A 15024-nucleotide genomic window follows, 5' to 3' on the forward strand; every position below is an offset into this window, starting at 1 on the left:
AACAATGGGGTCACCACTGGCCTCCCAAATTATTTGCTTACTCCATCAGATGTCTGACGCAATCACTTGGCTTTGTAATGGCATTCAAAAGAACTGGGCACTCTGGTGGCGATCTTACTCCTGGTTTCCCCAGAAGGACCCAGCTCCAGTTATCTGGATTGCTTCAGCAGCTCATGCCTTACTCCTCTCCCATTAATGAAGGTGTCACTGCTGGTCTCCAGAATTATTTTCTTACTCCATCAGAGGAGCCTGACGTCAACACTTGGCTTTGTAACTGCCACAAGAACTACTGTGAACTCTGTTGGTGATCTCATCCCTGGTTACCCCAGAGAAATAAGAAGCCAACTTAACCAGCAACCACATGGATCTGAAACATAAGCGTTAAGCAGGTTATGACATTTAAAAGGAGAATGTCTTTTTTTTTTTTTTTCTTCTTTTTACTCTGGTCGTCTTGGAAACTGTAGAAAAATGGAATGATGTGTTCATAAGAACATTCCCTCACTGTGGACATTGCTGTGTATACAGCTTTCCCATGGTTAGGCCAACCTTGGTTTCATTGGACAAAGGCATTGCGGACCTAGGTAGACTTTTCACACTGTTTAGGAAGTTGAAGATTTCACTGTCCTGTCTTCAAAACAAATACGAAATGGGTGGAGTAAAACTTTAATAACACCAGTGAGATAAGAAGTTACTCGGTATCGATGTGCCCGGCGCCGTGACACGCCAGGCACAGATCGCCCTTACCCTGAGAATAAGGCTAGAGGCGCTTCTGCCTCTCGAACCCTCCTAAGCGCCTTTAGCAGGACGGGATTCAGTGAGCTAATAAGCTGAACCCTTAGAACCCTGCAGTTTTGTACCCCAAAATTTCCCAGCGGCCCGCTGTTCCCCCCCAAAAAACTATGTGGCATCAAGTACATCCCAAACCCCTTAAATCCATCCTGCAGAGTTTAACCCACCCCCGGAAAAAAAAAACACTACCCAGACCCTTTAATAACAGTAAATCGTCGCCCCTCTCCTTGGCATGCGCTAGCGCTGCTGTGCATGCATTGCGCCATGTCAGGAGAACGCAGCAGGGGTAGAGAAAGGGCGACCATGGATTTAACAAGCCCACGATAGGCTGCAAAGAGGTATTGAGCCCATCTGTGTCCCCCCCCCCACACTTTATTATATTCGAGGTGTCCAGACCCCAACGGTCAAGTCCAGGTAAAAAGTTCCTTCCCCCAACGAAGAACCGCTTCAATCCCAGACGCAGCGACAGCTTCCGGCTACCGCTGGCTGGCACATTTGCAGCGTCAAGTTAAGGAGTTCAGTGCAACCTCACTTTCCAGGCCCAGAAGCAGTATCTGGGCAGGTAGAAGAGGCAGATACAGTAGAATAGCCCCTTTCTGGGGCAGGAGTGCTGTGTCGAAGAGGCCTTTCCTTGCACCGCTAGGTCTCCCGGCTCAAGACTTGCTCCTCGGCGCATTGGAAGGGTTTCACGTTGGGCTCGGAGGGAGGATCCTGAAGCAACCGCTGAAAGCCCTCGCTTGTGAGGAGGCGGCAGGAACGCAGGTCCACCAGCTGCAGGTGGGGGCAGCGCTTAAAGAAGGCCAGAGATTGGTCAGTCAGACGGTGACACCCTGAAAAGGAGGAGTTAAAAAGGTTACTGTAAAACAGAACATTTAATAGGTGACCTATCAAGACAGGACTTGCATTTGCCGACTTGGTATTGAAGGTGGAAGAAACCAGGGCTGTCATCTTTGCTTGGGAATAAGGGGGAGGTGAGTGGTGCAGCCGAATGTGTCAGACAACTGAATAATAAATAGGAATTACCCAAATAAAGGTGTTCACCTATAGCATATAAACTCAACCTGGTAAGTAATAAGTAATAGTAGAAACCACTTTTGTATCATAAAAAAATCATAAGTAAGGTGACCAAGTGCATAAGAAAGGACTCATTACCTCTCTATTAAAATGGTAAACTTTTGACTGGCTGCTCCTGACGACGTCAATTAGACGAAACGCGTGGAGCGTCATTTCCACCCTTGTGGAACGCACTTCCGGTTACTTGGAACGCATCATCGTGTTCCGGAAGCACGCTGTCTCTATCTGCAATACGGAGATACTGTTTTACCTGATTGCCTGTAATTCATCTGTGTATGGGCTATCTATAGGATTTGTGATCCATCAGTAGAGGTTTATATGAGCCACGGCCTCTAACTACAAAAAGCCTACTAAAGGGCCATACACACTATAAGATTTTCTGAAGACTTTTTCCTTCAGACTTACCAAAACCATATAATGAGGTCAAACCTAAACACTTTCAATTTGTATGCAATCTGGCAGGCCCTTGCACTACATAGAAAAGATAAATCTGAAGGAAAAAGTCTTCAGAAAATCTTATAGTGTGTATGGCCCTTAACCCCATGGGGGTTAGTAGAGCTGGTGAGTGCAGTCCTGGGAGTGATTGGTTTTTTGGATTTTGCACTGAATTCGTTTTATTTCTATTTTTTATGCTTTGTGGATGTACACCTATATATATATATATATATATATATATATATATATATTTTTTTTTTTTATAATAGCACTGGGTCACTTTATGTGCCTTTTTTTTCTGGATTTTTTCAATTATGCACCAGTCACTTTATACTAAAGTCACTTTATATATTGCTTTCACTTGCATTATCCACTAATTGTATGGTGACCAGTTTACCATTTTAATAGAGAGGTAATGAATCCTTTCTTATGCACTTGGTCGGTCACCTTACTTATGAATTTTTTATGATATAATAGTGGTTTCTACTGCGCTGTGCTATAGGTGCACACCTTTATTTGGGCAATTCCTATTTAGTATTCAGTTGTCTGACGCCACTCACCTCCCCTTTAATCCCATTTCTATTATATATCCATTCGGATTATATATAGGGAGGTAGGCTGCAGCCAGTCACATTTATCCCAGCATGGATTTCCCCCCTTTTTTTTTCAATCTTTGCTTCAATACCCTGCAGGTCCTTTACCTGGAGCATTTATACAGCCAGGGAAGAGGAACACGTGATATGCAATGCGCTGCTTGTACGTATCGGACTCATTATGTGGTGACTTCAGGATCAGGATGACAGCTCCAGAGTCTGCAACTCCAAAATCAGGTCTGCAAATGGCACTCCCTACATTTCTGGGCTGAGCTTATTTATTTTTTTAAATATAAATAATACACAATTTATTCATAAAAAAACACTGCGCCAAGTAAAGAAATCAAAGAATTTATTTTAGGATTTGGTGAAGACAAAATTACTGCAAATATTCACACCATATTTGAATGATTACTCGACCCACCTGCTCTGTGAAATAAAGCTGCACAGAGCAGCCCCAAACCTCCTCTTCTCGGGGTCCCCCGATAGCGATTCTGGCTCTCTTCTTGGTGTGCCACCATAGCTAGCTTTGTTATGGGGGCACACCCGCAGGCTCGCCCCTGAGCCACACGGCATGAGTCTATAAACACAGTGCGACTCAGCCCTTGGGCACAGGATTTGACAGAGCGCAGCAGAAGCCAATGGCTCCCGCTGCGCTCAGCAAAGCCTGTGAGAGAGGGATGAGAGGACAGAGCTGCTAAAGAGAATGGCACAGCGCTGAAGTGGGGACTCAGATGAGTATAAGGGGGGGGGGGGGTGCATTCAGCGAACAAATTTTTACTTTAATGCAAAGAAAACATTAAGGTCAAATTGTTTAGGCTTTGGAACCACTTTTTTTTTTAAATATCTTTTTATTGTGCTTTAGACCACTTTAAACTTCACATTCATGGGATCAAAAAAAAAAAACTCCAAAATATAGCGATCCACATGCCTTTGTACATCCATGGAGAGTCCCCTTTCAGCCACTCTCCCAATATCTCTTCATGGCTACGAAGATTAAAAGTACTATTAGATCTTTATCAGAACCCTGAATTACGGCCCACTGAAGGATGCAGGATGTAAACAAGTCACCTCTCCCTTATCCACCGGGCACTTTAACCCCCCCCCCCCCATTCCTGCCCTGGCCACTTTTCAGCATTCAGTACAGTCGCACTTTGAATGACAATTGCACAGTCATGCTACACCGTACCTATAAATGAAAAAAGACTGAACATTTTGAGAAAAAAAAAAAATGTGTTTATATATATTATATATATATATATATATATATATATAATATATATAAACACATTTATAATATATATAAAACACATATATTATATATCTTTTTTTTTTCGGTTATAAAATTTTGCATATAACCTCTCCAACAAATTTAGGTCAAAATGTATTCTGCTACATTTCTTTGGCGAAAATATGCCAAATCAGTGTTTATTATTTAGTCTGTAGGAAAGTTATGGTATAGATAGCTAGCTGTAAAATAAATCCTGATGTACTGTCATTTGAGGCCTGAAAATGCCAGGACAGTACAAATATCCCTGAATAACCCCTCTTTGGAAAATAGACAATCCAAGGTACTTAGTAAGAGGCATGGTGAGTTTTTTTAATTTATTTTTTTTTTGTCAGTTATTTGAAAAATGAAAAAAAAAAATAAAAATAAATTCTCACAATTTTTTTTTTTTTTTTGTTCCATATGGTCACCAGTGCAGTACAGCGTTATTTAACTGGTGTGGCGGTATTCAAGGACACAAAAATGTTTTACTATTTTTTTTTTTTGTTTTCTTTTTTGCCTGATTTTTCTCTCTTTCCCAACACACTGACGAGAGCCACACTGTAAGACCCCATTCACACTGGGGCGACGCTACTTCCCGGGGCGACCTGTGAAGTCGCGGTGCGCTGCTCGCACCGCGACCTCGGAGCAGCCGGCACGGACTTCATATAATTGAAGTCTATGCAGGTCACCCCAAAGAAGCTCCGGACCCTTTTTCTAAGTAGGAGCGATTTGTGTCGCTCCTATTAGAACGGGTCCGCAGCTTCTCTGTGGAAGGCGACCTACGGCGACCTGTCAGGCGACCAGGTCGCCTGACAGGTCGCCCCAGTGTGAACGGGGTCTAATACTCTGGGGAAGTGATTTTTTTAATTTTTACACATTGATTGTTTATACCAGTGAATTTCATTGTTCTAAGCAACCACTATTATTGAATGAAACTGGTTCATTGTGTCTTGTTGCGATTGGCTGTGATTGGACAAAGCTAATCACATGGTACAGATGAGCTGTGATTGGTTCTGTGTCTACAATTGTGTTGCTAGCTGTGACTGGTCACCGTGATCACATGGTAAACAATGGATGGCAAGAAAGGAAGCCATCCATGATTTACAATTGTCATGTGATCTTCTGTGATTGGTCATAGTGATCCCACGACACTGGCAACCAGCCGGGACAGTGATACGTTATCGGCTGTGTCCAGAGAACACAGCCGGTGACAGATTGTGCCGCTGGGACATGCGGGTTCTGGGGGGACATCATATGACATCCTTCCAGCCGGCCATTATTGTACTGTAGGCTAGGAGGGAAGGTGGTAATGTGACTATGGGGGGGGGGGGGGGGGGAAGCAACAGGGGATCCTTAGGGAGAAAACCGCCAGCACCGGTTGTGCTATATGGAAACTGCCTTGCACAGGTAGAATAAACGGACATGTAGAACATGCTGCAATTCAGCTTTAAAAGCCGAAAAAAAAAAAAAAAAGAAGGGAAGATCCACACAGCAGCAGGATACAGTTTATGGGGAAAGACCAGGGGGACTTAAAAATAATGAAAATGCAATGCCAACATTGTATGAGGTTGCAGGTTTTCCATTACTATATAAAGATTTAAAGCCTCCATGTAGTCATATCCAAATAGGGAGAGGAGTCATTACCTGTGAGGTTGAGGTGAGTGAGGCTGTCCCTCAGCGGAGAGGTGACTGCGGTCAGTATGTGGATCCCGTGGTCACTGATCTGGACGCAGTGACTAAGATCCAGGCGGTTGAGACGAGGAGTGTGGCGAAGCAGCAAACGCAGGGCGGCATCCCCCATATCTAAACCACACAGGCGCAGCTCGGAAAGGGAGGGCAACCGGCCCCGGGGGTCCGACACAACTGTAAGAGAAAACAGAAAGGATTAGAAATACAAGCCTGGTGAGAGCACAGGGGCCCCTGCATGGTAAATCTATGACTGGGAATGTGCTATGGAATGAACTTTCCCAAACTGTTCATCACTGCTAAGTATTTCAGAGCGATCTGCACTTCAAATGCATTTTTAGGTGACCTAAAGTGGACCTAGCATCAGATAGATGTACATGTTACAGCAGATATAGTGTGAGCCCTAAGACTCTGCTGTCTCTGACCACCAATCCCACCACACAGAGGGAGATCTGGTGATGCCACTACTGTGCTGATCACTGTTCTCCTTGCTGGAGGCTCCGACATAAGGAAGCAAAGCCCTGCCTTTACCAAGATGGCCGCCTCCACACAGAGCAAAACAAGGCATGGTAAGACAGTAATGAGGAAAAGATAAGCTGCAGGGAGACCACTGCAATACTGATGATCAGTTCTTTGCCCTCTGCCTGTCCTTGGGCACAACTTCCACAGCTCAGTTCCTGTAAACATGGACTTGGTAAATGACAATGTATGAATTTGACATTCATGTATGCACACGACTCCTGCAGGCTGCAGTAGAACATCTTTCTCACAGCACAAACCTACAAGGGGACTGCGCGTATGTATTCAATTCTCATACCAAAAGAGGAGTGCTCCCTTCATGAAAAAATTATTGTAAACGCTTCCAGTTCTAAGCATTTATTATGCTCTGCAGTATGGATACAAAGTACAAGGGTGCCACCTGCTGTGCAACCTACAAACTGCAGAATTTATTAGGACTGTCCAGCAGTTACTGAAGGACTCTGGGGAGGGGTCCTGCTGCTGGCTTCTAATATCTATTAGGGCAGTAATGGTGAACATTGACACCCCAGATGTTTTGGAACTTAAAGCGGAGTTCCGGGCACAAAAACGATATTTTTTTTTGTGCCCCTCAGCTAGTTTGACATTACCTGAAAAGGAATTGGATAGTTTTTTTTTTTCGTTTACTCACCTTTTAATTGAAGATCGTAAATACTCACCTCAGAGTACTTCCTCCCTCGGAGCCGCGGCTCACACCGTCACTTCCTGTCTCGCTATGATTCCTGGGAGCTGAACGTCATCGCTCCCAGGAATCAATGCGACGGCACCGGCCCCGCTCGTCACTTCCGGGCGACGCCGCATTCCCCTGCTAAACAGCTTCTGGGCATGCCCAGAAGCTGTTTAGGAATGCGGCGCCGCACCGGAAGTGACGAGAGGGGCCGGTGCAGGCGCATTCTGGGACAAGAAGACGCGGAAGAGGACCGCGCCGGCTTCAGCTGCCCACAAGAGAGATGGAAACGCTGTGGAAGAAATTTTATAAGTAAGTATTTCTTCTAAAAGGTAAGTGCGAACCGGGAGAGATCAGAGGCTAGCCATTGTGGAATGTGCTAGCCCTGACTGTCCCTGGGGTATGTTTGTTAAAAAATGACTTCTGTGCCCGGAACTCCGCTTTAACTGCTCATGCACTCTGCAGTATAGATGAGCATCATGGGAAATGTAGTTCCAAAACATCTGGGATGCCAAGGTTCTCCATCATTGTATTAAGGAATCAAGCAATGAGATCTCCCCAGCCAGAGATCCTAGCTATGTTCTGGTCCACCATAATGCATCTCCATAAAATTAATTATTTAAAAAATGATCAGGGATCAGGATAGTGGGAACTCCTCATAATGGGCACAGCAGGTGTACAGACCCGGGAACTCAGCACAGGGATGGTGGGAACCCTTCATAATGGGCACCGCAGGTGTACAGACCTGGGAACTCAGCACGGGGATGGTGGGAACTCCTCATAATGGGCACAACAGGTGTACAGACCCAGGAACTCGGCACAGGGATGGTGGGAACTCCTCATAATGGCAACAGCAGGTGTACAGACCCGTGAACTCAGCACAGGGATGGTGGGAACCCCTCATAATGGCAACAGCAGGTGTACAGACCCAGGAACTCAGCACAGGGATGGTGGGAGCCCTCATAATGGGCACAGCAGGTGTACAGACCCAGGGATGGTGAGGGCCCATCATAATCAGACCTCAAAGTCACATGACAATTCACAGTCTATTCTTTTCATTGGCACCCATTCAAATTAGTGCGACTTAAAAGTTGCGCCTTTGAAAAGGTGCCTGCACTACTTTGGTCCGGAGAACGTAAGGGAGAATCAAAGTCCTCACCAAAGTCGCTCCAAAGACACGCTAATGAGAATGGAGCCTAATCTTCAGCTGGTGATCCTCCCAGTAATACATTGCCTGTCCTGAGGGACAACGCTCACTATCTGTGGAAGACCCTAGGAGCAGGAAGTTTTTTAGGCTCCATGTACACGGGACGTTAGAAAAAACGTCCTGCAAAGCTATTTCTGACGCCGGGAAAAAGCAGCTGTTAAACGTGCTTTCAGTAGCTTTTTCCATTTGCGTTATTGCACGTTTGGCCACGTTGCTTTTAGCAGCGTTTTTCTGCCTCCATTCAAAATCAATGGTTCCCTATGGGAGCCTATTGATTTGAATGGAAGGCGCACCGCAAGTCAGATCAGGATGATCCGACTTGCGGCGCGACCTGCACTGTGAGAATCTTGAGGGGGAACTCCACCTAAAAATGGGAAAAAAATTGCGTGGGGTTCCCCCCCAGGTTCCAAACCAGGCCCTTCGGGTCCGGCATGGAATTTGAGGGTAGCCCCACGCCGAAAAAACGGCGTGGGGTCCCCCCCAAAATCCATACCAGACCCTTATCCGAGCATGCAGCCCGGAAGGCCAGGAAAGGGGAGGGGACGAGCGAGCGGCCCCACCCCCCCTGGACCACACCAGGCCACATGCCCTCAACATGGGGGGGGTGTTGGTGCTTTGGGGCAGGGGGAGCTCTGCACCCCCCACCTCAAAGCACCCTGCCCCCATGTTGATGAGGACAAGGGCCTCATCCCCACAACCCTGGCCGGTGGTTGTGGGGGTCTGCGGGCAGGGGGCTGATCGGAATCTGGAAGCCCCCTTTAACAACGGGGCCCCCCAGATCCCGGACCCCCTCCCTGTGTGAATGGGTATTGGGGTACACTGTACCCCTACCCATTCACCCCATAAAAGATAGTGTATGTAAATAATGACAGGAGACGTTTTGGAAAGTTTATTAAAAATCTTCATCCGGCTCTTCGGGGTCTTCTCCTCTCCGGGGGTCTTCTGCTCTTTTGCTGTCCGCCCTTCTGCTGTCCTCTCTTCTTGTCTTCTCCTCTCCGGGGGTCTTCTGCTGTCTTCTCTCCGTGGGGTCTTCTGCTCTTTTGCTGTCCGCCCTTCTGCTGTCCTCTCCTCTCCTCTCCGGGGGTCTTCTGCTGTCTTCTCTCCGTGGGGTCTTCTGCTCTTTTGCTGTCCGCCCTTCTGATGTCCTCTCTTCTTGTCTTCTCCTCTCCGGTCTTCTGCTCTTGTGCTGTCGGCTGTCGGCTGTCGGCTCTCCTTCTTCCTCCGGTCCTCCTCCGACGACGTCTCCAGCGATTATGCCGGCCTCTGGTCTCTGCAGCTTATTATATAGCCATTAGGGGCGTGGCCGCCAGATGACGTCATCGGGAGACCACGCCCCTTGTGTCACATGTGACGTCACGTGTGACACAAGGGGCGTGGTCTCCCGATGACGTCATCTGGCGGCCACGCCCCTAATGGCTATATAATAAGCTGCAGAGACCAGAGGCCGGCATAATCGCTGGAGACGTCGTCGGAGGAGGACCGGAGGAAGAAGGAGAGCCGACAGCCGACAGCACAAGAGCAGAAGACCGGAGAGGAGAAGACAAGAAGAGAGGACATCAGAAGGGCGGACAGCAAAAGAGCAGAAGACCCCACGGAGAGAAGACAGCAGAAGACCCCCGGAGAGGAGAAGACAAGAAGAGAGGACAGCAGAAGGGCGGACAGCAAAAGAGCAGAAGACCCCCGGAGAGGAGAAGACCCCGAAGAGCCGGATGAAGATTTTTAATAAACTTTCCAAAACGTCTCCTGTCATTATTTACATACACTATCTTTTATGGGGTGAATGGGTAGGGGTACAGTGTACCCCAATACCCATTCACACAGGGAGGGGGTCCGGGATCTGGGGGGCCCCCTTGTTAAAGGGGGCTTCCAGATTCCGATCAGCCCCCTGCCCGCAGACCCCCACAACCACCGGCCAGGGTTGTGGGGATGAGGCCCTTGTCCTCATCAACATGGGGGCAGGGTGCTTTGAGGTGCGGGGTGCAGAGCTCCCCCTGCCCCAAAGCACCAACACCCCCCCATGTTGAGGGCATGTGGCCTGGTGTGGTCCAGGGGGGGTGGGGCCGCTCGCTCGTCCCCTCCCCTTTCCTGGCCTGCCGGGCTGCATGCTCGGATAAGGGTCTGGTATGGATTTTGGGGGGGACCCCACGCCGTTTTTTCGGCGTGGGGCTACCCTCAAATTCCATGCCGGACCCGAAGGGCCTGGTTTGGAACCTGGGGGGGAACCCCACGCAGTTTTTTTCCCATTTTTGGCGTGGAGTTCCCCCTCAAGATTCTCACAGTGCAGGTCGCGCCGCAAGTCGGATCCGACTTGCGGTGCGACTTCCATTCAAATCAATAGGCTCCCATAGGGAACCATTGATTTTGAATGGAAGAAAAAAAACGTATAACGTGGCTGAACGTAGGTTCATCACGTTCAGTCACGTTTAGTCACGTTCGGCCGCGTTTCTGCGTTTGAAACGTCGGGAAACACACGTTCGAACGCAATATAATTGCGTTCTAAAAAAAGAACCTGAACGCAACTGCCTGCAAATGACTGTAAACTACCATGTGTACATGGACAGATAAGATAACATGGAGCTGCGTTCAGGGACTTCTGAAAAAAACGCCCAACTGCTCCTAAACGTCCATTTCCAGCGTCCCGTGTACATGGAGCCTTAGGGCTTCAAAACCCCTCCCCCTTTCAACAAAATGGGGGGAGGTGTTCTGTAGGCTATAAAGAATAACTGGCCAGGGCTGATGTTTGAGAAACACTGCAAAAAACTTAGGACAACACTGTATTTCTGGCAGGATCAACAGTTTTTTTTTGCACTTGTCAAACACTTTCAATGGTATAATTAACAGACCAAAAAGGATCAAATAGGAGAAGATTATTATTCGGGTTTACATACACTTTAAGCAGAGTTTCCCATGAAAGCAGTGAAATGGCCAATCAATGGAAAGTGGGAGGGACTTGAGGGACACTCACCTGTCTTGCAGTCAGTGGAGGGAGGTGAAAGCAGCTCTCGGAGGTGGGAGGTTTTCATGCCTTGTACCCAGCCGAGGTCCAGCAGAGACAGGCAGGGAAAGGAGGCTGTGCAGAGAGAGGACACTGCACTCCATGTACATCCAGCCAATAGAAGCTCCTTTAATCCTGGAGGGAGAATTAGAAGAATGAGCACAGAAAAGTCATCGCCCTCTTCATTCCATTTCCTTTCCACCCCCCATAGCTCACCCTGCAGTCTGTGTATCAGCCAGGTCAGCTGTTTCTCAGATATGTTGGTCCAGCTCAGGTCTAGTCTGACCGGCTGTCGTCGGACTATACCACTTAGCATTGGAGGGGTGATTGATTTCCGCCTGCTCAAGTCGATGGAAGTCCAGAGGCGTCGATCGCAGCACCTGCCGTGACACAGAAAGCGTACCATTAGTCAGGGGTCACTACAGGCGGGAAAGAGAAGACCAGGCCCAACCCTCCTACATTGGTTTCCCTGCTGGTAAATGAACCACTCATTACATTATTGAGGGGGTGGGGAGGGGACCAGGACCAAGCCACTTACAACTCATTGGATCAATGACCCCCAACCATCATAATAAACCACTTCTGGACCAGAAGGATTTGCCCCCTTAATGACCAGACAATATTTTGCCATTCAGGCACCGCGTTACTTTAACTAAAAATTGCGCGGTTGTGCGACGCCGTACCCAAATAAAATTGCTTTAATTTTTTCCCCACAAACAGAGCTTTCTTTTATTTGATCACCTGTGCGATTTTTATTTTTTGCGCTATAAATAAAAAAAATTTTTTTTTTACATTCTGCGATTTAACTACCCCCAAAATAATTTGGTAAAAAAAAATCCCAATAAGCGTATTTTGATTGTGCACAAAAGTTATGTCTACAAACTACGGGAAAGATTTATGTCATTTTATTTTTTTTCCTAGTAATGGCGGCGATCTGCGCTTTTTAGCGAGACTGCGACATTGCGGCAGACAGATCGGACCCCTGACTGACATTGACCCTTTTGGGGGGACCAGTGACATTACTACAGTAATCAGTGCTAAAAATATGCAGTTGCTGTACTGACACTGGCAGGGAAAGGGTTCACCTAGGAGTGAACAAAGGGTTGAGTGTGAGCCTAGCTGAGTGTTTACTAACTGTGGGGGGTGGACTTGTGAAATAATCATAGAGACATGTGATCCTACATAGAAGGATCACAGGCGCTCGGTGATCATTTCAGAGAGAACGGTCAGATGTGTTTACAACAGCCGACCATTCTTCTCTCTCAGCGGGGAGAGATAGCGTGTGCCCGGTGGCAATCGCGGCCACCGGCCCTGTGCATCGGCATCCTCGCTGCCTAGAGGGGGCAGGAGCGCAACGCTCACCCCCCAGCACAAGGCACGTGGACGATGTAAGGATACGTCGGTTCGCGCAGGAGAGGCAGCCTGCCACAGTAAATGTGCCGCGGGCCGTCCTAAACTAGTTAAAGGAGGAGGAGGAACCAGGCCTAACCCTCCTCCATCTACTTCCAGAATTAATCATTAATGGAGAAGGAACCACACCCAATCCTCCTACTTCTATTTCAATGTTGGTCAATGACGCCGACTCATTACATTTAAGAGGAGGAGGAACAAGGCCTAACTTTTATACAACTATTTCTCTGTTGGTTAACAAAGCCATCCATCACTCTAAGGCAGAAGGAAAAAGGGCCCAACCCCCCTACATTCATTTCCCTGTTGGTCAATGACACCGCCACTCAGACAGATCCAATGACAGAACCCATAAAAGGAAGTAGATCCAGGCCCAGGCCTCTTCCATCTATTTCCCTGTTGGTCAATGACACCACCCAGCACATTAAGGGCCGATTTACACTTACTTCAAAATGTGGCATTAGACACGCTTATTTAAAAACGCTTTGAATGCCAACCAATCGCCTTTCACTAAATAAAATGGTAAGCTTACAGTCCTGTTCACACTTTGCATTTGCTTCAAAAATTATACCTCATGTGGCTTTCTTGGTGCTTCAAAGCCTCCACAGAAGTCTATGACAACACTCGCTCATAGCACCTGCAGTTTTTGATGGGCTTTTATTCAGAGTTGGCTTTGTTTTGTTTTGGAGGTATTGCAGGTATGAGATATTCCAGGATGCACTGATAGACCAACAAGCGACCCATAAAGATGTCATCAGCAGTCACTTCCGGTGTTCCGTTAAAAAACCCTACCCGTGAAAATTCCCTACCCTCGTCACTTCCGGTGCACATACGTCATGGAACAGCTGAGCAGATTACCACTGCGCATGCTCATAGCTCCGGAGGGTAGGGAATTCTCACGGGGTAGTGTTTTCTAACATTACACCGCATCAGCTGTTGCCGCGGGTACGTTAAATCATCCCCGCTGCAACATTAAATCATCTCCGCTCCTACCCGTCACTTCCCTGATCTCGGCTACTAAATGTAAAAGCGGCGGCGGGTGTATGAAAATATAAATCACGGAGCCCAGATCTCCGTGATTTATATTTTCATACACCCGCCGCTTTTACATTTAGTAGCCGAGATCAGGGAAGTGACAGGTAGGAGCGGAGATGATTTAATGTTGCAGCGGGGATGATTTAACGTACCCGCGGCAACAGCTGATGCGGTGTAATGTTAGAAAACACTACCCCGTGAGAATTCCCTACCCTCCGGAGCTATGAGCATGCGCAGTGGTAATCTGCTCAGCTGTTCCATGACGTATGTGCACCGGAAGTGACGAGGGTAGGGAATTTTCACGGGTAGGGTTTTTTTAACGTTACACCGGTTCATGTGTCGGGTTGAGACGTCACATCTGTTGTGCAGCATGGAGCAGCAGGAAGGTGAGAGGGGTCCGAACTAAAGCGGAGCAACTACCGGTAGCAGACGGAACACGTGGTGTGCAACATGGGAATGCTAACGCTATAGCAGAAGGTGAGCGAGGACCAGAGAGGGGACTGAGCAGAGAATCTGCTGAATGAGGGTTCTAATAATCTCAGGATCTGCTAAATGAGGGTATCAATGAGCTGAGGATCTGCTGAACAGTGGTTCTACTGGACTCTTTTTAACCACTTCCTGCAAAATCATGTACCAGGACGTAATTTTTTTGCTGAAGTGGTTGTACCGGGGTAATGCCTGTAATGTACGGTTTTTCTTAGAGCTGACGGTCAGCTTTCTAGCAACAACCGATGCGGCTAAGCAGCCACTCGGCTGTTATTACATGGCGTGAGAGGGGACATCCACTCCCTCCTGCTGCTCTGCACACCTGACACGTCTGACTTCTGGCCGGAGTCAGCTTTGATTGGCTCTCCGATGTAAAGTTGAAAAAAAAAAAAACACACACCACACACTAGAAGGGACGTCACTTCCGGTTTACTCGGCAGCCAACAACACTGATTTATAAAAAAAAAAAAAAAAAAAAAAAAAAAAAAAAAAACACACATGACAGTATTCCAAAATGCCGATCTTGGCATTTTAAATATATTATGTGCAGTGGAGGGTTTGGGGTCTTTTAGATCCCAGATTCCTCTATAAAGGAGTACCTGTTACTGCCTATTACTGTCACAGGGGATCTTTAGATTCCTTGTGACAGCAATAAGTGTTCTAAAAAAAAAAAAAATAAATTTCTGAAGGGACAGTGTAAAAAGAAATATAAATTTTTTTTTTAAAGCGCCCTATCCCACTGTGCTCACGCGCCAAAGAATCTCACGTTGTTAAGTCACGTTGGCAAATGTAAACAGTGTTCGAATCACACGTGTGAGGTATGCAACTCCTCCTCTGTAACTC

At 47.3% G+C, this 15024-nt stretch overlaps 1 protein-coding gene across 1 annotated transcript in view; it reads right to left on the reverse strand.

Annotated features, from left to right (window-relative positions):
• Positions 1-518: 518 nt before the first annotated feature.
• The window catches only part of FBXL19 (F-box and leucine rich repeat protein 19), a 44901-nt gene continuing 30395 nt past the window's right edge, over positions 519-15024 (reverse strand). Inside the window, exons 9-12 of the mRNA XM_082260802.1 lie at positions 11470-11633; positions 11224-11388; positions 5806-6024; positions 519-1619 (exon numbers count right to left, since the gene is read on the reverse strand). Coding sequence (XP_082116928.1) covers positions 1429-1619; positions 5806-6024; positions 11224-11388; positions 11470-11633 — 739 coding nt within the window. The 3' untranslated portion in view covers positions 519-1428. The remainder of the gene's footprint in view (positions 1620-5805; positions 6025-11223; positions 11389-11469; positions 11634-15024) is intronic.

This window comes from Pelophylax lessonae, assembly GCF_965119305.1.
Source record: "Pelophylax lessonae genome assembly, chromosome: 6".
Taxonomy (NCBI): domain Eukaryota; kingdom Metazoa; phylum Chordata; class Amphibia; order Anura; family Ranidae; genus Pelophylax; species Pelophylax lessonae.